Here is a 27812-nt window from a genome sequence, read left to right as displayed (position 1 = left end):
ACGCGTTTGGCGGAGCTGTTTCTTCTGACCTTCTCTTGAGACAAAAAATATCCCAATTGCCCAACTGTTGACATTTAGTTTGGGCTGATCTTGATCTCATGATGAGTGAGCAGTCTAATGATGGGCTGCCCATCTTCCATAAATGCCAACCACTTCATGTAAAGACACCTCTCCTTCATTCAACAAAATTAAGCATCAAGCTTGACTGGTATGTTTGACGCTGACGCCATCGCGAGTTATTTGACTACTTTTCTCACTAGCCGCTTTTGCTGTAGTAATATATTCTACAAAATGGAGAATATACAACCCTCAGGCTCAGTGAAGATAAGGTGAATAGGTTTCGTTTGTTGTGAAGAAGGAACGTGTCTACTTATACTTTTCTTTTCCCCCACCCAACAACAGAGGAATAGGCAATTTTTGTACTAAAGCAGTACAATCTAGAGGAAGAGATATCCATTTAATTAGCGGATCAGGATTGAACACAGTCTTAGCTGTAGCTTACTGTGCTCGACAACTAAATGTCGCAGCCATTGTCGTCATGCCAAGAGATACGCCTAACACTATAAGTGAAGCAGTTCGACTAGAAGGGGCTCAGTTGATTTTATTCGGGGAGAGCTGGGCAGCTGCTGAATCACACGCAAGAAAATTAGTCAAACGCGATGGGTGAGTGAAGAAAAATTAAAAAAAAAAAAAGCAAAATGAACGATAGCAAAGCAACTGCTGCGCGGGAGAAGAAAAGAATCCTGACTATATCACAGTATCTATGTCCCTTCAGCAGATCACGCGCATATTTGGGAAGGTCATTCCAGTCTAATTTACGAATTAAGAGAACAATTGAATAACAATCCACCGGCCGCCATTATATGTCCGGTGGGGGGTGGTGGGTTGCTTAACGGCGTCATCATTGGCCTACAAGAGGTAGGATGGAAAGAAGTGCCAGTGATTGCGGTGGAGACGCATGGAAGCAACGCGTTTCAGGCATCGGTGGTGGCTGGAAAATCGGTAACAATACAGAAAATATCGACGATCGCATCCGCATTGGCATGTCCAACCATCAGTTCGAAATCATTGGAATTGAGTATGAGTCATCCAGTGGTTCCTTTTGCTGTGAGTGACGCCATGGCCGCAGATGCTGTCCGATTGTTCGCAGGTAGACCCACAAAAAGGGGAATTTGCTTTTCATCATCTTATTCCCTATTGATGAATTTCTCCTTTTTTCTTTCCCCAAAGACGATTGTAAAACACTTGTAGAGGCAGCTTCTGGTGCTGGTTTGTCTCTTTGTTATACACAGGTGATTCGTGATATTTTACCTTCTTTAGATCAAGAATCTGAAATTGTGGTTCTGGTAACGGGTGGATCAGATATAAATCTTGCTCTACTAGACGACTATAGAAAGAAATACTATCGACCTCCGGTGATTGTAAAAAGTGGTAGCGAGGTCTTTTTAAAGATGGACGATAAGTTGACCTACATACAAAAAGTGGATACAAGCTATCCCATGGGTATTTCTGGTGAGAATCTCGCCAAGATAAATCACAAACCTTCGAGGACGAAGGAATTAAGAACAAATAGCGCTCAGCAGACGGATACACAGATGGAAGAAGCACCCGTCTCGCAACAGCCAAGGGATGAAAACATGAACACAAACGCTATGCCTTCCTCCGTCGATACCAATGACAGTGTGCTCTAATTTCCCAATTTCTTTTTCCCTCTGATCCCAAAATTGACCAAAGCAAACATTGAAAGCGAAAGCGTCATTCTCTGATTGGGCACAGGCTTTTGTGAAACTGATTTGCAAAAATTATGCAAAATTTCCGACGCGACTGCATTGAATAGTGAAATGACATAAAGGCTCTCTCACGGTAGAGCCTCGATTAATCTTGATACCCTTACCGTTAAGTGAATCACTATAAATTTTTGTTAAAAAAAAAAAAAAAAAAAAAGAAAAAATTGTTGAATGAGACAATTGTTTACATCGTATATAAAGTATTTTGTTGTTTTTTAAAATTCTCGTCTTTTTTTGTTCTTTCACTTTCTTACATTAACAAAATCACATCCTATTCAAAAAAAGCCAATATGAATCCAGAAGGTGCTAAACTCGAAGAATTATACGAAAAGACAAACCAAGTATGTGCGGATGGTTGCTTCATTTTTTAGGCAACCAATCTAACCCTTCTTCATAAACAAACATAACTTATATCATTCCAAATGGTTGTAGGCTGCCACCGACGAAGAGCGCAAAAGAGTCGCACAGCAGATGAGTGCTCTCCACAAACAAGTCAGCGGCTTCGATGTACACTTTGACGAGCATGGCTTCATTCCAATGGATACTGAATCAGCCAAGAGATGTCCCAGAACGGGTGGTATTAATTTGAACGTCCACAATCGTTAAAAAGATCCCAATTTTGATTCGCTTTTTTCGATCCAAATAAACGGGGAACAAGATAATGCTTTTTAAAAACCCAATTATGTTTTTTTTCTTTCAATTTTCTTTATTGTATGCATGAAGTCTATAAAGCCTATATGAATCTTTTTTTTTTCTTTTTTCTTTTTTACAGTGAGAGAGAAAGGGAATGATATTTTATAATACAATAGTATAAGATGTAAATAATGATGGTGTTTGAAATAAAAAAGATAATTTACAATTAACCACTGCAGCTGACACAAGCTTCAGGGTTTTCAAGTGAACAAGCAATAGCAGCCAATTGTTCAGCTGTCTTTTCCACTTCATCTTCAATGGGGGTCTTCTTATCATTCATATTCATTCTCATTGCTTCGAGAGCATTCGCTCTGAGGAACTGCATACCTGTCTTCAAACCTCTCTTCCAAGTGTAGAAATGCATGGAAGAGAGACGGCTATAATTGGGATCGGCAGCGAACAGGTTAAGTGTTTGAGACTGATCAACAAAGGCAGCACGGTCAGCAGCCAAATCAATAAGAACACGTTGTGAAAGCTCCCACACTGTCTTGTACAGTTTCTTCAAGTCGTCGGAAATATAAGGGAGCTTTTGAATACTACCGTTGGAACTGACCAAAGTATCCTTGACTTGGGCACTCCACAAGCCGCGTTCAATCAAGTCCTTAAGCAAATAGGGATTGACAGCTTGGCATTCACCGCTGGCGGATCTTTGAGTGAAGATCATACTTTGATAGGGTTCGATACTGTTGTTATTACCGAGGAATTGGCTAGTCGTAGTAGTAGGCATAAGAGAAATAAGGACAGAGTTGCGAACACCGTGTGATTTGATGTTGGAGCGGAGAGTGTCCCAATCGAAACGGTCAGAGCCCTTCACATTCCATAAATCGTGTTGCAAAATGCCTTGGCTCATAGGAGAGCCTTCGTAAGAAGGATAAGGGGCTCCTGCTTCCTTGGCTAATTCATTAGAAGCTTCAAGAGCAGCATAATAAATCGCTTCAAAGATATCCTTGTTGAGTTGACGCGCTTCGGGAGAGTCATAGGGATGGCGCATCATCAAGAAGACGTCAGCCAAACCTTGCACACCGAGACCAATGCCTCTGTGCTTAAGAGCACCCACCTTGGCTTCTTCAAAAACATAGTTATTGACGTCAATCATTTTATCCAAGTTCTTCACGGCGACTTTGACAATATCATGAAGCGTCTCAAAGTTGAAAATACGAGTTTTAGCATCCACACATTTGGGAAGTGCAATAGAGGCAATGTTAGCAGAGCTGATTTCATCGCCATCAGCGTATTGCATAATGTTAGCATGGCGAGTGGAGCCTGAAATAACACCCACGTTCTTTTGGTTGCTCTTTTCATTGACAGCATCTACAGAAGAAATTCAGGAGGTCAGTTCAGTCAATGCATTCCCCCCCCCGCCTCACCCCCTATTCTTTTCAATAGAGAGGTCATTGTTTGAAGTGAACTCACCCTTATAACACATGAAGGGCATACCGGCTTCAATATGAGAATCCAAAATACTGAACCAGAGCTTTTGAGCAGATACAGTCTTTCTGGCTTTACCGGCCTTTTCATATTTGACATAGAGTTCCTCGAATTCCTTACCATAGCTAGTGTCAAGGCCAGGACATTCATTAGGACACATCAATGACCATTCACCATTTTGTTCGACACCTGGAAAAAAAAAATGCAAACGGGAGTCAGTCAGATAAAACTTGAGAAAGTAAAAAAGTAGTGACCATCGAATATATACTCACGCTTCATGAAAAGATCAGGAATCCAAAGGGCGATGTTCAAATGACGTGCACGAAGATTCTCTTCACCTGTCAACTTTGCCAAATCGATGTATTCGAAAATATCGGCATGCCAAGGTTCGACATAGACTGTATACATACCCTTGATTTTCTTCGCGCCTGGAGTGATATAACGAGCAGCATCATTGAATACCTTCAACATAGGAATAATACCATTGGATGTACCATTGGTACCAGCAATGTAGGAGCCTGAAGCACGGATCTTTTGGAAACTCATACCAATAGTACCAGAGGCCTTGGAAAGACGAGCGCAGGTAGCAACTGTATCGTAAATACCTTCAATACTGTAGGACGTGTGTGTGTTATAAATAAGTAGGTAGGTAATGCCAAAATTTTACGGTAATTCCATCCCTTATTTTTCATACCTGTCTTCCTTCATTTGAACATGGAAGTCACTGGAAAGTTGTCCGTTGGCAGTACCAGCATTCAAAAGAGTAGCAGCAGCGTGTGTATAAAGCTTTCTTGATGTATAATCGTACGTCTTGAAAGCAGCTTCGAGGTCTTCACCGTGGATAGCGAGTGCGACACGCATCATCATGTGTTGAGGACGTTCGACAACCTTGTCACCAATCCTCTTGAGATAATTTTCTTCAAGTGTCTTGAAACCAAAGTAGTTGAAATCGAAATCACGTTGGTAATCAATGGCGGCGTCAATCTTGTCCGCATGCTTCTTTACTAATTCCAGGAATTCTTTCGAAATCAAAGGGTTGGGTTCTTTGGTCTGGGGATGCACATTGTCATACAGTTCCTGCATGACTTCAGAGAATCTGTCGTGAGTTTCCTTTTGAAGGTTGGAAACAGAGATACGAGCAGCCAAAATAGCATAGTCAGGATGAATGTCGGTCATGTCAACAGCAATTCCAGCAGCCAAGTCATCTAACTGGACTGTAGTAATACCCGGATACATAGCAGAAACGACCTTCAAAACGATAGTTATTCGGAATAAGTACAGTAACTATAAAATCAAAAAGTGGGGGCATATAGAATGCATACCTTTTGGGCAATCTTAGGAGGGTCGACAAAGTTTTGGTCAAGACCTTCACATAAGATATTGATACGAGAACTGATTTTATCAAAGAAGACCTTCTCTTGGGTACCGTCTAGATAGTTTTATGCAGCAGTTTATTCATCTATTCCATGTTTAAAGGGAGAATGTGTGTCCTATTGCCAGCACCCTTACCTCTCTTTATGACATACATGGTTGCTGTTGATATGCTTTTCGGAAGGATGAAAAGGGAAAAATAAGAAGAAGTGAGGGAAAAAGGTTAAAAAAACTGGAACACACGTCTTTTTTATGAGTGCAGGAAAAAAAAAAAAAACGAGAAAAATCGCGTCTTAAATCACGTACCTTCCCTTTTGTGCTGCGCTAAAATGGTCATGAATGGAAAGCCCATTATCGGTATCTTTCACTATTGACAAGTAAAGTTTTGAAGAGACATGTCAAAAATAGACCTCTTATAAAAATTGAATACAGGTCGTATGCTGATAGCGTACTTGTGTATATTGGGTCGTCTGATGGCTATCGTTGTAGGGTACTCTACGTCAGTATCGCGCACTGCATGCTTTTTAACCGTGTTTTTTTACGCGTAAATTACAATTTAATCTGAGCAGGAACCACATGTTTTACTTCATCCCACGGCGATCGATTCCGTCAGTTAAATTCTTTGCCGACTATCCCTTAGTATACTCAAAAACTCCTTCTCGCTGAGTAGTAATAAAGCCGAAAGAATTCAAACTATTGCTATCGTAAACACATGCTCTTGTAGTCTAGCATTCATATCCATCATTTGCAATCAAATCCTAGAAGCAAGTAGATTAACCAAGAATTACTTTAAAAAGAAACTCAAATGGGTTGAAAAAGCAGGACTGAGATAAAAGCAACGTAAGTGCACCTTTCGATGACAAATCAACGGAAGAAGGGAAGTAACACTCCAAGCATTGGCGTGTTTGTGAATTTATCAGATCATTTGGCTAGTGCCAATGACTTTTTACCATCGTAAATCAGTGGTTTTAAAGTCAGTTGCCTAAAGACGAAGAGAAGAAATCCATCAACCAGAAGGAGGCGTCCCGTTTTCGCTGGAGACACATCTCATTCACGAGAAAAAAATAGAAACCGTGACTAAGCAGTTTAGCTTTTATCACCATAGCAGAAATATATATTGCGAGCTGAATGAAGACTATGAATGGGTTTGCTTACCAGCACATAAGCTAGATAAGGGTAGGCTATGTCTTCTTAGTCCTGTTTTATTATGAGTTAGACTTGCTTAAAAATCAGAGTTTGCATCGCTAAAATCTGAAAGCCAGCTATTAACATAGAAGATTGCTTGTATTTAATCCTGAAACTCCTTCGAGCTTTAGTAAACTGGTGGGGGAACAAATTACCAGATTGGACAATCAGCAAGGAACCCCATCGATTTTTAATAGAACGCTCATACACGAACTTTTTTTGGTTAACAATCTAGAAAATGGTAGAACAATGACTGCCCGTATAAGGATCATACTTTTTTCCAATGATGACAGTCTATCCATATGTTGTTTACTTGTTGTGATACAAGTACCTGTAAGTCTTTCCAAGCGGGTAGACTCTATGCCAATACAGCTGAATTAATTGAGACCAACTGAATATGGGATGATGGGCGGATTACGAACGTAGAAATTAAAAAAATGCCATCATTCTGCAAACAGTTATTTGATTCTATTTGTTTCACTATGTTCTCGTTTACTGTTAATGCATACGAAAATTATGTACATAGATGGCAACTCTCCCAAGATTGATTTTCTTCACTTATGCTATTGCAAAGTCCTACGAAGCGATGAATGTAAATTCAAGTCATTTTAGGCTATAGTGGTATCCACATTTTATAATAGTGCGCATGATCCTCATTACGGCCTTTTCATCAGGAGCAATGGATCAATTCAATTTTTCAAGAAAAGAGATATAAGTATCATTCATAAATCATTGTACTTGCAGTAGCTGTTTTTTCATAATGACATAAGCAGAGCAACCCTTCACCAAGGGTTTCTTATACTTAGGACGTCTATGATTGGATCAAATAGAGGGTATGATGTCTTGAAACCAAATCTTCCGTTTCAAAAAATTGCTACTAAAGTGTGAATTAAGTTTTTATCTGCATTTAACTTATAATATTTTGATCAACAACGACTCCCATGATCTTTTTAATTAACTGTCTTTTCTTTCGTGTCCATTGAACATTTTCTTTTTATTTTTTTCCAACTTATCAACTAATTAAAAAACAGCTTGAAACGAAGAGAGAATCATGTTTTCAGTTTGTACAGCCATAGGCTCTATATTTCTACTATTCAGTTTTCTTTTAGAGTTCTTTCTCATTATTGGCAACGTATCTCCCAAGCCATTGATCAGAGATGTTTACTTTGCTCAAGCGTGGAACACGGGTCAAGGAAGATCCTACAATTTTGGTCTCTGGTAAGTCGAATTTCTGAGAAACTTTTTTGATCCGATGCTCTATCGCTACGTGACAGATTTTAATAAGAGTCAAATCATCAATTGTATAAAACAATAGGAACTACTGTAATACAGACAACGCTGGTTATGTTACGTCGTGTGCAAAAACAAGCGCTGCTTATAACTGGGCCCAAGCTCCTGGAGTTAACCAAGCTGTACCTGGTATGGCCAACAGTTATGGAACAAAGGGCGTATTTTTAGCTTTGTTCATCTTGCTTTTTATTGCAATGGGTCTCAGTTTCATTTTTTGGCTTATGAGTTTGCCTATCTGTTGCTCTAATCGCCGTGGTCTGGGTTACTCGATGACTACTCTTGTCTTGATTAACTTTTTCATCATGCTCGCTGCTCTTATCCTTGCGTTGGTGTTGGTCATTGGCGGTATACGACAACTGACACGAGCAGATCGAACCTGGAGTGCTCAAGCTGGTAACTCTGTATGGATCACCATTGGTGCGGTTGTGTCTCTGTTCTTGTCTTTCCTTTGTTATTCTGGCGGTGTTTGCTGCTGTAAGCCTAAGAATGATGGTTACTACGGCAAATCCAGCAGAAGAAGAAAGAAAAATGATTATGAAGCAGATTATGGATACAACAATGACTACAACAACAATTACGGTCGGGATGCCGGTTATGCTGGTGCTGGTTATGCTGCTGGAGCTTATGGAACTGAATCCTCTGGAAAGGCAAAGCGTAGCTGGTGGCCATTCGGCGGTCGTAAGAACAAGCAAGTCAATCCTGATTACAATAAGGAATACGACAGCAACAACAACTTTACGAGAACCGACAACAACAACTATACGAGAGCGGACAACAACACGGCTGCTGATAACAGCAATGCCGTCCGAAATGACAATGTTGGTACGACCACTGACAATAGCAACTTATATTCTGGAACAAACCAAGCATACAACACAAATGATGCGACTCAAGGAGACACTATGCTTCAACAATCTTACATGTCCCCTACTGCAGAGCAACAAAATACTTACGGCGAAACGGCCTACAACACAACTGCTTACAACACGACTGCTAACGGCGGCGCCACTGTCAATGATGCAACTCATGGATATCAGACGCCAGTGCTTGAGCCCGCTAACCTTGCAGCACGCTAAAGCAGTGTTGGGGAAGCATATAATTTAGCATCTGTAAATTACTTCCATCTTTTAATTTTTATTTTAGCGCCTTTCCAATATTTTATGCAAGGCTTTCCTTACCTAATTCAATATTATATTCTGTACAAGTTATTACATTTTATATATTTCTTAATTTATTTTTGTAAATAAAAAAATTTTGCATGTTTTTCTATGCTTGAAAGAACCTTTGTCTTTGCTAATGCTGCATCATGGTGGATATGAAGAGTAGGACGAAAGACTTTTTTAAATCACTTTCAATAAACCACAGTAATTCTACCAACAGAAAGTGACTGCTACAGCTTACTACGAAGCCGTATTTCTCTAAGAGATATTGTTAATATTTTTGTTTTGTTTATTCCTGCTACATCAATTGCCAACTCTATTTTGGTGATCTGAAGCTGCATGAATTTCGGATCCGAAAAGTCATTTCCTACTCCGTGCATTTCTGTCCAAAAAAAAAAACCAAAAAAAAAGGGTTCACTTCTTGGAAAATTTTTTGACTAAGACGATCTGCCATTGCCCCTTTCATAGATCGATTAGTCATGTCGAACGAAAAAAAGTTAGAAATCCTACTGCAATGGTTCGATGACAATAAAATTCAATGGAATAAAGATACTTTAGAAGTCAGGGATTTGAACGATTCCTTTGGTGTCTTTGCCAAGAAGAATATGAGAAAGGGCAAAGCTGGTAAGTTAACGAACTATAATACTTCGCTGGGCTTTTTTTTTGTAACGTCGAATCAAGACTCATTATGAACCTCTCAATTTTAGTCGTCAAAATTCCCAAAGAATGTATTCTCTCTATCAAGTCTACTGGAATTGCTAATATTTTGGATGAAGCAAACCTTGAAGGCGGCTGCCCTCTTGCCTTAGCCGTATTGTACGAGCTTGCTATTAAGGAACACTCCCCTTGGTATGGATATCTCCAATCACTTCCTGAAAAAGGTGCGGATATTCCTGTCTTTTGGACGCAAGAGGAAAAGGCATTATTGAAAGGAACAGAAATGGCAGCCGCTCTTGAAAATGACTTGGTAAGTTCTTGTCTCGGCTTTCTGTTTTGCAGCAATGTCCTCATATCCTTATGATTTCTGTAGAACGATTTGAAGGATGATTATGAAGAATTAATTCAACCTATCTTGGATGCGCACCCTTACATCTTTGTTCGTGCAGAAAAGAACGACCCTTATTCCTTTGATGAATTTCTGCGGGTCTCTTCTTTGATATCCTCTAGAGCATTTGAAGTAGACGCCTATCATGAAAATGCATTAGTGCCTTTTGCCGATTTATTTAATCATCGTAGCGAAGGTGAACATGTGCATTTTGAGACCGAGTATGGCGTCTGTGATGCATGTGGTTTAATGTATTGCGAACATAGATATTTCGACTTTATGGAAGAGGGGGCCGAAAGCAAAGATAATGCTCCCTCAAATGAAGAAGACGAAGATGAATGGGAAGATGAGGAAGACGACGCAGAAAGCATGGAATTGGACACTGAATTGCCAGATCTTGAAAAGATGGAAGAAGAGGGTATCAATTTCTACGATTCAGACGATGGCTCAGACGAGGAGGATGAAGACACTTGCGATATGGTACTTGATCGCGACATCAAGAAGGGCGAGGAAGTGTTCAATACTTACGGTGACCATCCTAATATTGCTTTGCTAAGCAAATATGGTTTCTGCTACGATGATAATAAGAACGATTATCTTTCGATTGATGAAAATACGATTGCCGAATGTTGTATAGGTTTGCACACAGAAGCGCTGAAAGAAACGATGCCTAACGCCTCAGAAGATGAACTTCAGAAGAAAGCCGTTGAGTTAGTTAGACCTCGCTGGGAATTTTTCATGAACAATGAGCATATACTTTGCCCGGACCCTAACGCAGAGGACATTCAAGATGACTTTGAAGATGAGGATCATCACGATCACACCCATTGTGACCATGACCATGATCATGAGAACGGTCATGTTCACGGAGAAAACTGCGATCCTAGTCATGACGACGATCATACTGATGGAGAAGAGGAGGAGGATGAAGAGCATGCAGTTGAGAGATCTCCCCCTTACTATATCAATTGGGAAGGTCTTTTCGAAGATAAGGTCATGTGCTGTCTTCATATTATGTTTGTAAATAACGAAACATTTGCGGATTTCGTGGAAAATACGGATAACGCTGTGAAATACTTTGAAGACCTCTCCAATAGTCAAGGACAAGCCAAAACGAAAGCACTGATTCAAGTAAAGAGCAGTGTTTATAAAGCGTGTCGAGCACTTGCCGAAATCAGAAAGCTTGAATACGAAGAAAACGGCGAATGGAAGTCAGTAAAAGAGGAAACCAAGGAACGTGATGAATTGATGTACCCCACTGATAATGTAACGTATTGAGCTCATGAGTAGTTTAGTTGGCTTCTTATACTGACGTAAGCTGACCTTTGTTATTTAGGGGCCTGTCAATATGAGGAAATACTATGCACTGACATGCCGCATTGGCGAAAAGAAAATAATTGAAAAATGTATAGCGTACTATAGTAAAATGGTGAAGGAATGGAGTGGCAACGGTCCCACTACGAACAAGAACAAGAAGAAGCCAGCAAAGAAGAACAAGAAAGCGAGATACTAATGGGGAGATCCTTCTTAAGGCCATAGGGCGTTCAAAACTTTTGTAATTAGAGTCAGAATGTATAGCTTCTGGGAAGCTCCCTGTCTGATAAATAGACGTTGTTCCATTCGAACAACAATCACATCGTTGTAAAAATAAACTAAATCCGTCAGTAAACGTATTAAGCATTGCCTTAATGTCTTCGGTTTGAGTTATTCATGTGGTGAATTGCTGCCATATTGTAGAGAAAGATTTTAGTTGGCTTAGTAGCAAGCCCATCTTTCGTCTTTCCCTCCTCCACATAAAAGCAAAAGACACTTTGATGAGCAAAATGGTGCATTATCCTCTTGAGAAAAGCTCATTACTTTTCAAGCAAAGGCCATTTTAGCTGTAGAAGGCTTAATATACGACAATACAGTGCTTCCCAGCAACATCAATTTTGAGTGATCGGTACTTTTGTTTGTGGGCGCTTATAACACAATGATTTCAATGACGTTAGACCATTCCATGTAGGACAAACATCCAGTGTTAAAAAACGGTTTTTACGTAGACCAGCGACATTTTCCGGTTCAAGCATTTTAAACTCATGGCTGCTATCAGTAACCATGGGAGTTTTGTCCGGGGCGGGTCAGAAAACACAACCATCAGAAATGCTGGCTGCCTTGCCACTTCCTATAGGTGGTAGGATTTTACTATTTACGTAATTACCAAAAATACCAAATAGGATTGCTGAGTGGTAACCGGTACAGTTTTCGCACTGAACAATTGACACTGTAGAAACTATTTGTGCTAAGAGTCTACTTTGATTTTTCTGTAAAGAAAAAAAAGTGAGCATCAAATGAAATCAGTAGAAATAAAGAACAAACCAGGTGGTGGAGATCAGCGCTGTAGATGAAAAAATGATATGTTATTTAATGTAGAGACTAGGGATAAGTTTGATCTCTAATAAAAATAACTCTTTTTGCTATGCGTCTTACGTAAGTTATTTGATGGCGTGAAGCATCACCACCAGGCTTTCAGGGACCTCTTTACTTTTATATCCATTATAGGTTAGACCATTCTAAAAAAGGCAATTAAATAAGCTAGCGATTGTCTTTGACATGACGTAGTGCAACTTTTTCTTAGGTTTCACATTTACCAGCGTATTTTAAACCTACCATTATACCAACTGTCATATTGTCCGAAGAGAAACAATTGGATCATAGACTTGCCATAATTCATATAAAATATAAAGCTTCTTTTCTCATTTTTTCTTTTCAATCAATAATCGACTATACTGCTTAACTTTCGCAACTTACTTATACAAAAATGTCTTCTAATGAAAATCAAAATGTTAGAGGCACAGCCAGCCTATCAGAAATTCGAAGTAACTCTTACAACTCACCCAGGAACATTGGATCAAGCAACCTAGCTAATTCAGAACGCAGACATACTCACTTCTTAGACGATACAGTTTTCCCTAATCGTATGTCTAATTCACCGAACGTCAACTCTAACAGAATGAGCAACAGTAGGCCTACAAGCGCACGCTTCGCTTCAAGACCGAAAATCAATAGTAGAACCACATCCTTCGCCTCAGTAGCCGCGAAAAGAAGATCTATTGCCAGAACCATTTCTTCACTTTCCGTGTACAGCCATTTCGCAGGTGAACATTTGGATGATAGTCCTGCTGCTAGTCGTCGACATTCACAAGTTCTCTCAGAAAAAAGAAGCAGTTTTACATCTGGCGCAACTGATCCTAAGCATGAAGAAGCCGCCGTTGGTGAGGAAATCGAAGACGTCGGTGATCAGCCACCTAAAGCTTCCGTAGGAAAAGCTATGTTCATGTTTTTGAAGGCATTTATTGGATCCGGCGTTCTCTTCTTACCTAAAGCGTATGTATATCACATATTTTTTCTTTCTATTTTTGGCTGAAACCCCCGACCAGGGCTAGTGAAAGAGTGAGGAGGAAGGTGGTCCCAGGAAATATTGGACGTTTTCCAACGCGGGGTACCATGGGGTACCATGCGATTATAAAATTAATGCATATGATTTATAGCGGGAAACCCTAAACATTCCCCCCTATCAAACGAAAATAGTTTATAGTCTTTATTAACTCGTTTTCAATCTGAATCCAATAGGTTTCAAAATGGTGGTTTAGCTCTATCTATAGTTCTTATGGTTGTTATTGGTTCGATCTGTCTATTCGCATTCTTGCGATTAGTAAATACTCAGAAAATTATTGGCGGTTCCTATGGTGATATGGGTGGTGTGTTATATGGCAAGTTTCTGCGTTATATTGTGCTTTTCTTCATAGTGATATCCCAAATCGGCTTTGTTTGCTCTTACTTTATCTTCATTTCCGGTAATCTCGTGAATGTTGTTGATGTTCTCTCCCACTGTACTGCAGGCATCGAACAAAAATATTATATTTGGATGCCTTTGGTTATTCTTATCCCTCTTGCTTTGGTCCGCCACATTGCAAAGTTATCCTTCACGGCTCTTATTGCTGACGTCTTGATTTTTTTTGGTTTAATCTCCATCATCTACTTCACTGCAGCTGAACTTAGTGCGCACGGGGCTGGCCCCAATGTTGCAGCTGTCAACCCAGCAGATTTTGCCCTCATGATCGGTACAGCAACCTTCTCTTTCGAAGGTATCGGCTTGGTCATACCTATCGTTGAAGCAATGGAGCGTCCTGAAAAATTCCCCTTTGTGCTTACCTTGGGTATGATAATTGTTTGTACCGTCTATGTCCTTATTGGTACTCTCTCTTACTTAGCTTACGGTGATACCATTCAATCTGCTGTCGTTTACAACTTCCCTCCTGATCACAAGCTTACTATTGCTGTTCAAATACTTTATTCCTTAGCCATCTGTCTAACCGCTCCTTTAATGCTCTTCCCTGCTACAAAGATCATCGAAAATGGATTATTTGCTCGATGCAAATCTGGTAGAGACAGTTTATTTGTCAAATGGGCGAAGAATCTATATAGAATCATCTTATGTGTTGTATGCGCTGCTATTGCTTTTGGTATTGGCGGTGACAATCTTGATAAGTTTGTTGCTTTGGTAGGTTCCGTTGCCTGTGTGCCTCTTTGCTTTATTTTTCCTGGCATGTTCCATTTTAAGGTTACCAAGAAAACAATAGATAAGATTTTGAACTGTCTTCTGGCTCTTTTTGGTGTTGGCATTATGGTTTATACACTATATGTGAATATTAATAACTGGGTTCATCCTGTCCCTGCTGAAACTTCTGCATCATACTGCGCCAGTAGAACCTAAACACCTTTATACATAGTTAATTCTCTAGAATTTCTCTTACCACATACATAATCTTTTTACAGCTTAATATACCAATTTTCCTACAACTTGCTTAATATTTTAAGTTCATAATTCAAATATTTGAATAAAAATTCTCATTCAACAACCCATAAACCAAAGTTATAGTTATAGAGTTCATTATCGTATTCTTAGAATTTATTATTGGATGGAGGAAAAGTAGTGAAAGATATGGAGATGTAGAACTATACAAGAGCAAAGCCAGTTGAACATTCGTTGATAGCTTTGAAAAGGTTTGCACGCAAACTTTCATAAGAGTCATACTGAGGCAAGTCTATTTGATTGAAGCTAAACGAGGAAACAATGACATGGTTAATAAAACTGTCAAGAGGCTTTATTTTTTTTTGGTCCAAAAAATGTATAGGTGTATATGACACTTACCAAGTATGAGCAGATGGAAGACGATTCTCTCCGCCAAAATCTTTATGAATTTGAAACTTTTGAACACCACCCGAACCTTGCAGTTGGCTAAAACCTTCTAATGGGACCTTTGAGGTACCTGTAGCAAACTGTAATAATTTTGCACGTTCTTCCTGATCAAAGCTTCTTACAGCACGCCAGAACCATTGGATCTGGGGGGAAGAAGCAGTGTAACCCTGGTATTCCGTGTTATTCTTCCATTCATCTATATCAATATCAGGTAGGCCGGAAATGAGAAGCTCCAATTCTTGCTCATTAAAAATTTGAATGAGATGGGCAGGGATAATGTCATGGAAACCTTGTACAAAAGCATTAATTTGATCTTTGATAGCTGTTGTCAGTTTCTGTTCACTGACGAGTGTTACATATTCATGCTTGTTGGCTTCTGTAACTGGTATATTTCTACCATCAGGCTTCAAATCAACAATTTCTTTGTTGCCGAAGAAATCTGTTTCTATACTGAACGTTTGCTCAATGATATCTGTAATGTCGTTTTCCAGCATCCATACTAAGCTCTTGTAATATTCAGGATCGAGAGCTTCCACATCCTTATAATCTACTGTTCGTCCCAAAATGTGTTTATAAAAGGATCGAGTAAAATAAGCGTCCAAAAGGCGACCATCATAAATGGCTTTACCAATAACCCGACCAACAAATTTGAAAAAGCTTAAATGGTCTGGATTGACAGCCGAATCACGGTTGGGTTGATAAGTCAATTTGTCGGCTGCCGATGTAATGAAAAGAGCATAGTTAGGATCGAACATTTGTCTCGCTAAAACGGAGAACCATTCACGAGTGACACCGCCAGCATCGACACCTTCTTCATCATAGAATCGAACGGCCAGCTTTCCATATTTGATTTCATCACCACTGCGACCTTGAAGTTGATGGTACGAATCTTCAAAGACGTATTGTCGACGAACATTCAGCTGCAACATACCAAAGTTTTCTCTGGGAGCTGTACGTTTATGCAGTTGCTGGACAAAGTAATTGCGCTTGTTATCAAATTCAAGCATTTTTGGATTGCGTACCAATAGGGCGAAGGAGCCGCTCATTAGGCTTGGATTATTTCGAACCATAATATTCAAAACCTTTTTATGGCGTTCAGTAAATTCGAAAAAGAAGGTCTCTCCTGGAGCTTCGGATGCAGAGGGTTTCAAATCAGCAGCTTGATTACCTGCCTTTTCTACATTTTGGCCTCTTTCAGCTGCGCACTTAGAGATAACCATAAACGATTCAATCAATGGCAAAAGAACAGTAGCAACATTAATCATTTCTTCTTTCTCACGAATGATAGCGAGGCATTTGCCCAGAGTTTTCCATAAAGGCACAAAGTTAAGTTGCTCATAAATTTCTAAAAGACGTTTTTCATTATCTGCTTGTTGTGATTCTGCTTCAGCTTTACCCTGGGCTGTCTCCTTCAAAGCAGTAGGCTTCCGAGAAAACATATAGTCCAGTGTTTTCAGCACACGTAACAGTTTAGCTTGATAAGAAGTAGCTGCAGAAAATGGTGCTAAAAGTGTAGGGTTCACTTCTGTACCGGCCATGGTGGTATCCAACACTTCTAACAGGTTTTGGAGGTCCTTCAAAATTTCGGCTCCGGATTGTTTAGCATCCTCCATAAGTTCAGTTACAATAGTCTTTAGTGCACCATCAAGGGCTGACAAATGGGATATGGCGTTCAGAGTGCTTTGGAAAGTTTTGCTGGAACATTCACCATTTGTTAGCACATGAACAACTAATTTGAGATAGTATTCAGGAATAGTTGGAGGTTTAGGCATTTTTTGTTCTACAGCTTCGAGATCTTTCTGCTTGTTTTCCAACTTCTCCTGGTATTTCTTGACTAATAACGGGAACGGACGGCACATTTTAGATAATAAATCCATGAGTTGTTCCATTAAGCCAGAGTTATTAATGAACACAGGGCGATCAAGCAAACTCATCAACACCAAAATAGGATATTTGTTCCACGTGTGAGGAATTTTTTCCTTGCTCTTGCCTTTTTTACTCGTTGAACTGCGACGAAGGCTGATCAATGCTTCGCTTTCTGTCAAAAAGTAAGTTAAAGACTGCTCGTTTGAGATGACAATATAGGTCAAGGCTTCAAGGCAACGTTGTGCAATAAAGTTAGGGGCATTATTCATTGAAACAGGAGGAGTAGTGTGCTTGCTGGATTTGGGTTGGTGGGCTTTGACCGATTTTCCATTCGAAAGTAGGGAGAAACTGCTGTCGACAGATGCCAAGTCATTGTTTCCATCATAAAGAACACATACAAGATATGATAGTAAATCACTTCTGGTTTTGCCGTTTTCACATAAGTTGAGCAACAATCTATTCAAGGATGTTTTAGATATGCTTTGAGGAATAAACAACAACCTGACTAATGCGCCAAGCTGAGACTTATCGATGAGTTGTGCAGCCGCATCTCCACGGCGGAACTTCGATTTCTTCTTCTGATTATATGTTTTGTCCTTAGCATTAACGGATGTTCTTCTACCGTTGGTAGAATCATCTACAATGACAGGAAAATAAAAACAAAGCTGAATATACAAATTTTTAACGATTGCGGTATTTGTAAGACTGGCTTACCTGTTTCATCTCCCGTTGCGCTAGGAAGATTAGTGACTAAACGTTGCAAACGTTCACGACGCTCCCGTTCTAGCGCTTCTTGGTGAAGAACTTCTTCGCGGATATCAGGCGGTAATGCCTCAAGGAATTCAGGACTGATTGAATCATCGTCAGTTGGTTGTGCTTGTGTAGGTCGATTCTGCATATGTTGGTTTATAACTTCTTCACGTAGATCGTCAGGTAAAGCTTCCAAAAATTCAACATCAATACCAGTTCCAGAAATATCGATTGTCTCACCGTGCACTGTAACTGTGGTTCGTTCGGTATCAGCTTCGTCAGTTGTACCCTCTGTGGTTGTATTATTTTCTGCTGTATTGTTAGCATTTTCAGCCGTCGAAGAGGATTCAGCAACAGCATTAGCTGCGGCTTCAGCTTCAGCAGACTTACGTTCCTTTTCAGCTAGCCGCTTTTCTTGCTCGGCCTTTTGACGTTCTTCTTCATCTTTGCGTCTTTGTTCTTGTCGTTTCTTTTCTTCCTCCGCACGCGCTTTTTGCTCGTCTTCAAGAGCAATAGGTGCCAAAATATTGAGAAGCTCATTTACTAACTTCAAAGCCTTATCATTAAAATTTGAACCATACATCATACGCGCCTCTTGTCCCCAACGTTCACAGGAAGACATGGGTTGGAAGTTTTGCAAGACTGCAAGACTTTCTTGTAACTGTTGGTTGTTGGCTGTATCGGAACCAGCAGTATCAGAGTGAGTGTGCGACACCAGCGGTTGTGGAGGTTCGAGGAGGGCACGCATAGGCCCACCTTCTGTTCCTATTTCAATGCCACGTATTTGTGCTCTTCGAACGGATGAAGGAGCACGAGCTAAGAAATCATCCAGCAATCTAATCGCGCTACCGCCAAGGAATTCATCAAGTTCTTCCCAACTACCAAAAGTGCTTCTGAATCTGTCAAATAATGTTTCATGGAAGACCTGATTATTGGCATTTCTACCAGAAACCTGGTTGCTTGCATTATTAGATAGCAGTGGATGCGTGATAATATCTTCTTGGCCAGCATTTCTTATGGCACCGAAAGGTCTACCTACTGCTTTAATTTTGCAATCAGTAAACTGTTTCTCAAAGTACACCTTCGTTAAATCACTTACCACTTTCTAACAGAGAATGTCTACTATGAGGGAAACGACGTCTAAAACCAGCAGGAATGATTGTGCGTGAGCGTTCCATAGGATCTTCTAGCATTAATAGTTCCTCACTTTCGAGAGGGGGGAAAGTTGCTTCAAGGTCCTCGGGATCCAGTATCACTCCATCTGCTTCCTCGTTATCAGATTCATTTTCCATATTATCAGAAGCTTCATCAAATTCAGAGAGAGCGTCCATATCTTCTTCCTATAGAACAGAAATTACAAAGAAGCATTTTAGAAAGGGTTGTCCAGCAAAAATTATCATTCAAGTATACATAAATATACCTCATCAAATATTTCAGATAAAGTTCGTCTAACGTCCTGATTATCGTCAGTAGTATCAATGACTGCTTCAGCATGAATAATTGCAGGGTCTTCATCAATATCTTCCAGGTGCCAAGTCATTTCTCGATCGACTTCATCATCCTCGTCTTCATCTTCTTCGTTTTCCTCATCAATAAATTGGGCTTCGGCATCAATATCGCTAGGATCATTTTCATCCTCATCCATATCATCTTCATCATAGCTATGCTCATGAAGGATAGCCTCCATTTCTTCTTCTCCATTCTCCTCGTCACCTTCACTCATATCCGATAAATCACTTGAAGATTCTTCATCATAATCTTCTTCTTCTTCAACGGACGAACCAAACATATCTGTATAATCCCCGCTGTCATATTCATCCTCATCTAACACGCTGCCTGCGCCATACATACCTAAAGCTGAATTTCTGTAGAGGTCAGGCGCTCCTTCGTCATCATCAGCGGCAGACGTACTCGGCATTTGCACAGTTTCTTCGCTTGTATCCATTTTATCTTGACCTTCTTCATCCGATTCAATCGCACCTTCAGGTTTGATAGCCAGCTTTGTTAATTGTTCTAAGGGTCTCAACATGTTATTAATGATCAACTTGGCATGAGGATAGTTAATATCCACATCACTAATAGCAGACGTCAAAACAGCAACAAAGTTCTTATCCAACATAATTTTAGCATTACTCATGATACCGTCTTCAAAATTGGACTCTTTCGAATTAGTCTGAGTACCGGTACCACCCATGGAACGTGGCAAAGTAGGACCACTGCTAGGTCGAGCATTCAACATACGGTGGCACAGGTCGGCTAAACAAGCATATTTGGAGTATTTGATGGAAGCAGTTTCATTCGAGGCAATGGCTTCTTTCAACGATCGAATGATAGCTTCCAAGACATACTTTCTCACTTGAAGGAGTTCGCTTTTTTGCTGCGCTGTAAGCTCATTACTGGATGTTTCAAAGGTCATAGCAACCAAAGTAGAAGCTGTCCATCTAGCCAGTCCATGTTGTTTACGCATCTCATCAGTGATAGGTAGGGTCTGATTTACAGGTAATAGGTCGTTGATCAGCATGGATACGAAGGGACGATGCTTCCCATCAGGGGTTGTTGTACGTTGGCCATTTTCTTTCTTACAGAAGTTGAAAACATCATATTTACAAGAGGGATAGGAAGATATAAGTTCTACAAGGCATTGTAGTAAAAATCCAGTATAAACGAACTTGTTATTCTCTTGTTTCTTTTCCTCGTCTGTTAGAGTAGATTTCTTATTTAAGGCAATCACTTCGGAACGAACTGTCATAACTTCATTCAAAAGGTAATAGACGACCTTCTCAGAAGGGGAGGATGGTTTGGCTTGAGTGGCTTCCATACTATTAGTGCCGCTGTTTCCACCATTATCAGTTTCAGAAATCGATGTAGCTTTCTCATCTTTATCCTGTTTTCTCAACTTGATTTGACGATTAACTTCATAATTTACATAGCGAACTAAGCGACAAATATCTGTTGTAACATTAACGAAAACAGATGGAGCACGAAGAGCCACATGAGCATTACTGCGTACAAAAGAATTCATATCCATAAATCGTGGCCTTGGATTTGTAAACCAGTTGGTAATGATATCCTTCATAATGCTTTGCAAAACAGCTTTACTTTCGACGATATGACGAAGAATTAAGATAATGAAAGCTTGTTGACCTTGCAACCCTTCTAAACCAGAGCGAGGTTTAGCGAAAAGAAGAGGAACGCCGCCTAATTCGACGAAACGAAGAGCTGAATCATAATCTTTGGTTAAGCGTACCACCATACGTAAAATAGCATAAATATCATCACGGGACAAGTTTCTTTTACGCAACAAGGTCACACAAATTTCCAGAAACTTGGTACGATGTTCAGGTGTAACATTACCATCCTGCTCAGCTGTTGCTTCTTCCACATTTGTCGCAGCACTTTCTGAACCCCTAATTGCTGCTGTAGCATCAGGTGTTGTAGCTTCAACATCTTCCATAGGATCGTCTGCTTCACTTTCATTGTCGTCGTGGCCGTTCGCATCTTCAAATTGAGAGCTTCCTTCTTCGTCATCAGATGAGACAAACATACTAGATTGAGAATGGTTGTTCAGTTTTGCTTTCCTTGGTTCATCAGTTTGAGCAATAAATGCTTCCAAAACTAAAAAGAGAGTGGCTGTCCAAGCAGGCAAAGGCTCATCTGGATTATTAAAACTATTAGCAAAGGCATCAAACATGCCAAATAAGGAAGCGAAACGATGTCTAAGCTGCTCCATGATATTTTGGATGGGAGATTCGCGCAATAACAAAGCTAACAATCGGAATCGACGACTCACTAAAACTGACTTGCTTGTATCGTGACATACTTGACATATTTTATCCATAAGCATTGTTACTATCTTCACTGAAATAAAATCTTGTGCTTTGTTATCCTTATCGGAATTGCTTTCTGAATTATTGTTTGAAGCGTCCTCATGCTTGCAAAGAACTACTAATAAATCTCGTACATCGAATAACAGATCTTCACGCGCATCTGCCAAATCTAATAATGGTGAGGGCAAGGAATCACTTAATTCTCGACGGATAGTCTTCAGTTTCTTGACATTTTCCGAGACACGTTCATTCGTTTCTGATCCACCACTGCTTTCCACATGGCTATTAAAGCCAAGAGAATCAGTTAACTGCCGCATACGAGAATTATTCAAAGATTCCACAAAGCTCCCAATAACATCTTCCATCTCGCTGGATAATGGTTGATCTGCAAAATCATTGTCTTCATCTTGATCATGATGATTGTCGTCATCTTCATCTTCATCTTCATTAACGCGATCTTCATTGCTTTCATCATTGCCTTCACCATTGCCTTCAGTTGCTTCGTTGTTGTTTGGATTGCTTTCATCCGCATTTTGTTGACTATGTCTATCGTCAACAATATTGTCATTGTCAGTCTGTACTGATGTGGAGGCTCCCGTATTTCTTGTGCTGGGTGTTGAGCTTATCACCGGTGTAGGATGGCTAAACAAATAATCCACCGCACGAGAGACTTGATTATTGCATCGCATGAGAGCTTGCTCTGCCGATCTTCTCTCGAACCCCATATCAACTAAGGTTTGAATATTACGTTCTGCCACGACAATTGGTTGACGTACCAAGTTAAAAGTTGACGACATCAAAGGCCCGCCTAGTCCGAAAGGATCTACTGTTCCGCTTCGATTACTACCCAGATGACCTGGTGTATTGGACAGAAGAGGACCGACTAAACTACCTTCTCCTTTCATAATTTGTATAAAAAGCTTGATCAAGAGTTGGCTTGTGTTCTTAGAAAACGATTTCAACTGAGGGTCCTTCAAGTAATCCTGAAGAGCCATCAATTTCAGTTCAAGACCGATAATCCATTCATAAGGGTCAAAGTAATCTGCAGCGTTCTTATCTCTCTGTGTTAATGTAGTGGTATAGGTAGATTCTCGTAATGACTTGGGAGAACTTATCGCTAACAGAACTTTCAAAAGGCTTTCGATTGCGTCGTTGATATCGTTTTTGAGAAGAATGAGTTCTCTTTTCTCTGTTTTTTGGTTAGGATCGCTTAAAGCTTCAATTTCGCTTTGCAAAGAAAGCACTGATGTCCAATGTTGTTTAAATTGTTCAAGTAACAAATCGACACCGCCCTGTCGCTCAAATACAACCGCCAAAGGAGTTTGAAGAGATGTCTGAGAACGTTCATCTCTGAGCAACGTAGAGGCCATATCATAGGCGCCTTTCAGATAATCGTACCGGGCTGCAGTTGCCTGACGTTCCACAGGAGGCCAGGTAAAATTAGTCTTTAAGATTTCGGTCATATATTCTGCTAGTTTCATAGTCTGTGCTTTAGAAAGTGTAGCACCCGCACGACGGCTTACTGAAGTTTTGAGGAGAGAATGAAAAACAGGCATAATGACTGTCTGAACATCGGATAGTAAAGCTTTAAAATGCCTCAAATTGATCATACGAGGATCGTTTGCTGGCGGTACTTTCTTTGTCGTATCCGCAGTTGTTGATGTAGAAGCTTTAGCTTCCAACGATTCTTCAGTGGTCTCTTGTGAGATTATATCATTCTCATTCTCACCGCTTTCATTAGTCGACGATGGTTCAGCAGATTCATTTTGAACATCGTTCTCAGCATTATCTCTAAGTGAAACCGTGGCATCTTCGTTGTCGTTATTGCTGCTGGAAATGCCTAAGGGACGGTCAAACACACCAGGCCCTTTCTTTAATCCCGAGTAGACGTATGAAGACGCTTTCGCACGATACCAAGAAAACGGTACAGAATGCTTTAACAAAATACTTTCCCAGCTGACAGCACGACACAATTGGGCTAGCAATAGAATAATATTGTCATCCTTGTCTTCTGCCAGGAACTCAATTAGAAGAGATGCACCATTTTTACCGTGGGTTACAGGGGATGAACAACAGATATTAGAGAAAAGGGCTGTATAGCCGTGTAACACAATCAGATGACGAAGGAAGTCATTGCCACGCTCATATTTGTCAGTTTCTCCCTCTTGGACGTCCACAAATTCCTTTAAAATACTTTCTGAAGGGTAATTGTCACCTTTGTCTGTCAAAAATCGAATGGAGTCCTTCATCTTGGCAGCAATAGCCATGACAGTGGGTAATGGACTGACTTCACTGATCATACGGAAAAGGTAGGACAACGAATCATGGGCAACATCCATGGTGAAATTAGCGGGCAACAGAGGCAATGTGTAATAACTAAGTAAGAGTTCAGGACAGCCTTCTTCAACAAAATCCTTGATATTACTTTGATTTTGAAATAAACCTTCCAAGAACCTTGATACCAGATCAATGAAAGTAACTAATAAACAATCCACCTTTTCATCTTTGACATTCTCCTCATTTGTGTCCTGCATAGTGGTTTCTGTGCTGTTTGATAAAGTGCGCACTTGAATTAGATGCTTATCGTCTTTCGGTTTTCCAATGCCTTGCATATCATTCCCCATATCAATTACTTTTTTTATCATTGCTGTTACACACTTGAAAATGTTCGGCTTCAATGAAGGGTGATGCCGAATCAATTCATCGAGGGTTGATCCTAATGCAGTTGAACTGTCCAGATCAATAGGGTTTCTGATGAAGTCAGGTGCTGTCATTAAATCAAAGAAATGAGTAAGAGGCTGAATCGTATTGAACATATCTAAACCCTGGGCATTGAGACACATGGCTCCAAAAGCGTTGACAGCAGCCATCATCACTTCATTATTGGGTTGTTCGTACGTGGATATTGTTTGCAAAAAGCTTTGAGGTAATTTGGCTTCTTGTAGAATAGGTAAAGAAGTGGGCTCATTATGAATAAATGTAGTGGTGACGTTGGTAGCAAGAGCGAAAATACTGTTGCCAAAAATTTTGGGGTTTTCCATGATGATTCTCAAAGAGTGCGGTAAAGTAGAATCAATCAAATTACGTAAACCATCAGCGGTGCCTGAAGCTTCCATCATTCGTAACAAGAATTTAAGCATTGCTTTAATAGCTGATATTCTATCATGAGGAACAATACCATCGTTGATTTCTTCCATTTTTACGCTGTCTTTGACTGTTTCGGTTTCCACCTATTGGTAATAAGCATTTATATCAGTATTATTAATAACCGTGAATACAATGACGTTATCATTATTATAATAGACATACCTTGATGCGTGTCAATAGAATATCCAAACCGTTTACGTTACAAAAAGCCGAAAATGAAGATGTAAATCCATTAACAAGCGTATCAATCAACCCAACTACCTTCGCAATATTCTTGATCTGCATGTACTGAGAGTTAGCAACAATCTGCACAGTAATGGGAATAATGCCCGCAGACATCAACATTTGTCCACCAGGTTGAGTTTGTAATAAATAAGAGAGGAATGAAAATAATGAATCCAAAAAGTACTGTTGATATAATAAAGATGTTGATTCCTGCTGTTTTAATTGCTCTCGACTCTGATTGCTGATCTTGCGAAGGATTTGCATCAATGTGCCGTGATTGGCAGATGCGTTCACAGCTGTAAGAACGTCAGCCAATTTACCTCTATGGCGTACAATTCCTTCCAGAGCATATAAAGCAAAAGTTTGGATGGCCTAATGTATGAATTTTGCAACGTTTTCAGTAAAAGACGTTGTTTCTTCGTTTAAAATCAATACTAATTAAAGCGTATACTTACGACATCTACATTTTTTTCAGGGACAATAAGCTCGCCTATCTGTTGAATTAGATAAGGTTCATATATTAGGACTTTGTTTTGAATGGTCGTTTCTGTAGTAATATAACCTATACAACAAGAGAGGAATCATGTGTTAATCACTGCATCCAAAATTGACATTACGAGCTCCATCTACGATATCTTACACATATTAGCGAAAGACAATAAACGAATTCCTAATAACTGTCTTCGCTTATCCGGTTGATGTACGTATTTTGCAATTCGAATTCTATTCAACAATTCAAATTCATTGTCTTTTGGTATCTCATATTTCTTTCTCAACTCTGTAAATAACTCAAAATCAGATTTTTGCAAATCATCATTTGACAAGTTTAAATGTATCACTTGAAGCCCTTCATTTTGGGTATTTGTGCTGTCATTGCTGTCATTGCTGTCATCTTTAGTGCTCTCATTGATATTGCTATTAGATGCAGATATTGCTGCTGTAGATGACGTTATTGTGGCTGTTGAAGAGCGGTAAAATTGCAGATTGATTGTCGACATAGTGGGTGTAACCTCTAAGTCTGTAGATTGAATACGTAATAGGTTTGCTGCTTGCTGTACATGATTCCAACCTCGGGCCATTTCAAACACTTTTTGTTCCGGTATAGAAAATGAAGATCGAATAGCTCTCGGGTTGTGAACTCTTTGTGCTGGCCGAAGCATGAAATGGAGTACATTTTGTAAAATATCCAAATCAAATGTGTTGAATAGGTAACATAAATACTATAGAGGCTATGTCAGTGACAATTTCTAACGTGATATTTCGTGAGCTTACTGATAAATACCTCGTATGAGTTGTATATATTTCTGTTGGTACAATTTTCGAATAGAGTACGCGAGAGATCGAGAATAGACATAATGAGTTGCTTCGTTTGATCATCGAACGGTCTCGTTTGAAATTCTGTCAAATTGTATTCTACTTTACAGATTCTTGCTAAAATATCATCGAATCTATCCAAGACAGCCACCCAATAGAAAAGGTCACCTCTTGAATAGGGCCAGTGGATCAATTGTTGAACAAGACTTGGGATCTTTTCCTCAGGTCCAGTTTCCAATTGCTTGATTAAGTCACTCAGCTGACGTGGCTATAAACAAATCAATGCAAAGAATCAGTATACTTCATGGTTTCTCTACTACAAGGGTACTATTAATAATATTACCAAAGGAGTAAGTTTCTTTGAAGACGCTTTTTTGATCTTCATTTTTGGATATATACAATGGCTAATGAAGGTGGACAAAGAACAATTGTGCTTTTACTGAGAATTTATTCAGAATTCACACACTCGCAGCTGAAATAACTCTTTTTTTTTATTTTCGGACTAACAGAAATTGCTTTGACGTCTATCTACTATGTATGTCTTTCCCTTATTATTGTAACTGTTTGATGTCGAGTATAAAATTTGCCTGTATGAAAGTTTACCGCTTTGCCGATATAATAAAGGGAAGAGAAAGGAATAAGGGAGAGCCTCTTACATTGCTACGGCATTCCTCTAGCAGGCTTTAGAGCAGCTGAGGGAGGAGTTTGAACTATTAAAGCAGCAGCAGCCTAAACCAGTGAGAAAGACAAAGTTCGAGGCTATCCGGTTATGATGATGAAACCGCAAGAGAGAACTAGAACCAACCGCTGAAAAGTTGCCAGCAAATAGAACTCTGCAAATTTATTATTTTAATAGTGAGCACAAATAGTAAATGCTATAACGGGCCCAGTTTATAGAACATACTTGAGCGGCCCTAAAAAGATTTTGCCAGTTAATGACATCTGTACGCTATACTTTTCAAGAAACTAGCAAGAATTGAATTGGCTAAACGTACAACAATCAAACTTCTGGCTATCCATGTAGCTCTGAACACTGGCTCTGTTGAAAACTGCCCTCTCTTTTCATCGAAGTCTTCTTGCTATAACGGCTTATAAAATGTTCTAATCTATTTATGTCATTCAACTAATGAATTAGTGTGTGAATAAGAAGACAGCGAAAGTCAACGATGAATTATACTGCATATACTCATAGCAAGGGCGGAAGTATTACGAAGAGTCGAAGGGTTTGATGTATAGCATCCTCAAACAATGGCTCTCCAAAAAGAGGATGGTGCTCCACAGGTTAAAGCTGACATAAGGGAGGTGAAGTGAAGTTGACAGAGAACGCTCAACCGATCTTTGAAACGTAAATTACGAGACAACAGAGTCAGCCAACAGCAAGAAACATTCAAATCAATCATTTGCTTCAAATAAGCTGTCAGCTATTATGCTTGTTGAACAGCTTCACTTCATAATTTCATCAAGGGAAAAGATGAGCTAACA

The 27812-nt window shown here is 39.7% G+C and overlaps 8 protein-coding genes across 8 annotated transcripts; 5 read left to right on the top strand and 3 right to left on the bottom strand.

Moving 5' to 3' along the window:
- The first annotated feature begins 26 nt into the window (after window positions 1-26).
- On the top strand, window positions 27-1944 carry BDF20DRAFT_842300 (tryptophan synthase beta subunit-like PLP-dependent enzyme). Its single transcript, XM_053079493.1, has 5 exons — window positions 27-208; window positions 276-329; window positions 403-663; window positions 759-1150; window positions 1231-1944. The coding sequence occupies exons 1-5, from the start codon at window positions 99-101 to the stop codon at window positions 1689-1691; spliced, it is 1278 nt and encodes a 425-aa protein (XP_052940292.1). The 5' UTR covers window positions 27-98; the 3' UTR covers window positions 1692-1944.
- BDF20DRAFT_842298 (uncharacterized protein) lies at window positions 1917-2472 on the top strand. Its single transcript, XM_053079492.1, has 2 exons — window positions 1917-2128; window positions 2220-2472. The coding sequence occupies exons 1-2, from the start codon at window positions 2078-2080 to the stop codon at window positions 2391-2393; spliced, it is 225 nt and encodes a 74-aa protein (XP_052940291.1). The 5' UTR covers window positions 1917-2077; the 3' UTR covers window positions 2394-2472.
- On the bottom strand, window positions 2473-5569 carry BDF20DRAFT_842296 (ribonucleotide reductase). The gene is made up of 6 exons (XM_053079491.1): window positions 5418-5569; window positions 5231-5337; window positions 4603-5156; window positions 4181-4521; window positions 3894-4097; window positions 2473-3791 (listed from the first exon to the last, which is right to left on the bottom strand). The coding sequence occupies exons 1-6, from the start codon at window positions 5434-5436 to the stop codon at window positions 2647-2649; spliced, it is 2370 nt and encodes a 789-aa protein (XP_052940290.1). The 5' UTR covers window positions 5437-5569; the 3' UTR covers window positions 2473-2646.
- Window positions 5570-7515: 1946 nt separating this feature from the next.
- Window positions 7516-8830, top strand: BDF20DRAFT_908848 (SUR7/PalI family-domain-containing protein; the record flags this gene model as incomplete). The annotated part of the gene is made up of 2 exons (XM_053083524.1): window positions 7516-7682; window positions 7780-8830. 2 exons carry the CDS (start codon window positions 7516-7518, stop codon window positions 8828-8830), a joined length of 1218 nt encoding a protein of 405 aa, XP_052940289.1.
- A 470-nt stretch (window positions 8831-9300) lies between these two features.
- Window positions 9301-10066, bottom strand: BDF20DRAFT_17752 (uncharacterized protein). Its single transcript, XM_053074862.1, has one exon. The coding sequence runs from the start codon at window positions 9923-9925 to the stop codon at window positions 9476-9478; it is 450 nt and encodes a 149-aa protein (XP_052940288.1). The 5' UTR covers window positions 9926-10066; the 3' UTR covers window positions 9301-9475.
- BDF20DRAFT_811983 (uncharacterized protein) lies at window positions 9945-11472 on the top strand (the record flags this gene model as incomplete). Its single annotated transcript, XM_053076744.1, has 2 exons — window positions 9945-11230; window positions 11313-11472. Coding segments are annotated over 2 exons (1446 nt in total), but the record flags the coding sequence as incomplete, so codon positions are not given.
- A 1213-nt stretch (window positions 11473-12685) lies between these two features.
- BDF20DRAFT_842291 (transmembrane amino acid transporter protein-domain-containing protein) lies at window positions 12686-14863 on the top strand. The gene is made up of 2 exons (XM_053079490.1): window positions 12686-13325; window positions 13572-14863. Exons 1-2 carry the CDS (start codon window positions 12760-12762, stop codon window positions 14713-14715), a joined length of 1710 nt encoding a protein of 569 aa, XP_052940286.1. The 5' UTR covers window positions 12686-12759; the 3' UTR covers window positions 14716-14863.
- Window positions 14864-14957: 94 nt separating this feature from the next.
- BDF20DRAFT_908845 (uncharacterized protein) lies at window positions 14958-26715 on the bottom strand (the record flags this gene model as incomplete). Its single annotated transcript, XM_053083523.1, has 10 exons — window positions 14958-15060; window positions 15154-17704; window positions 17782-18858; window positions 18917-19157; window positions 19238-24874; window positions 24954-25388; window positions 25472-25578; window positions 25657-26236; window positions 26299-26598; window positions 26674-26715. 10 exons carry the CDS (start codon window positions 26713-26715, stop codon window positions 14958-14960), a joined length of 11073 nt encoding a protein of 3690 aa, XP_052940285.1.
- Between the last annotated feature and the right edge of the window lie 1097 nt (window positions 26716-27812).

The sequence above is a fragment of the Mycotypha africana genome, assembly GCF_025528875.1.
Source record: "Mycotypha africana strain NRRL 2978 chromosome Unknown BDF20scaffold_1, whole genome shotgun sequence".
NCBI classification, from domain to species: Eukaryota; Fungi; Mucoromycota; class Mucoromycetes; order Mucorales; family Mycotyphaceae; genus Mycotypha; species Mycotypha africana.
The sequence above is the reverse complement of the archived record's forward strand: the minus strand, read 5'-3'. Positions and strand labels throughout refer to the sequence as shown.

Excerpts from the sequence above, each read along its gene's own strand:
- BDF20DRAFT_17752 (XM_053074862.1), bottom strand. The coding sequence starts at position 9,925 with ATGAGGACATTGCTGCAAAACAGAAAGCCGAGACAAGAACTTACCAAG.
- BDF20DRAFT_842300 (XM_053079493.1), top strand. The coding sequence starts at position 99 with ATGATGAGTGAGCAGTCTAATGATGGGCTGCCCATCTTCCATAAATGC. Across the intron at positions 209-275 it reads TTAAGCATCAAGCTTGACTG|TAATATATTCTACAAAATGG; the intron begins GTATGTTTGACG and ends CTTTTGCTGTAG. Across the intron at positions 664-758 it reads AAATTAGTCAAACGCGATGG|TATCTATGTCCCTTCAGCAG; the intron begins GTGAGTGAAGAA and ends ACTATATCACAG.
- BDF20DRAFT_842291 (XM_053079490.1), top strand. The coding sequence starts at position 12,760 with ATGTCTTCTAATGAAAATCAAAATGTTAGAGGCACAGCCAGCCTATCA. Across the intron at positions 13,326-13,571 it reads GTTCTCTTCTTACCTAAAGC|GTTTCAAAATGGTGGTTTAG; the intron begins GTATGTATATCA and ends TGAATCCAATAG.
- BDF20DRAFT_842296 (XM_053079491.1), bottom strand. Across the intron at positions 4,522-4,602 it reads GTTCAAATGAAGGAAGACAG|TATTGAAGGTATTTACGATA; the intron begins GTATGAAAAATA and ends CACGTCCTACAG. Across the intron at positions 3,792-3,893 it reads GCCCTTCATGTGTTATAAGG|ATGCTGTCAATGAAAAGAGC; the intron begins GTGAGTTCACTT and ends TTTCTTCTGTAG.
- BDF20DRAFT_842298 (XM_053079492.1), top strand. The coding sequence starts at position 2,078 with ATGAATCCAGAAGGTGCTAAACTCGAAGAATTATACGAAAAGACAAAC. Across the intron at positions 2,129-2,219 it reads TATACGAAAAGACAAACCAA|GCTGCCACCGACGAAGAGCG; the intron begins GTATGTGCGGAT and ends AAATGGTTGTAG.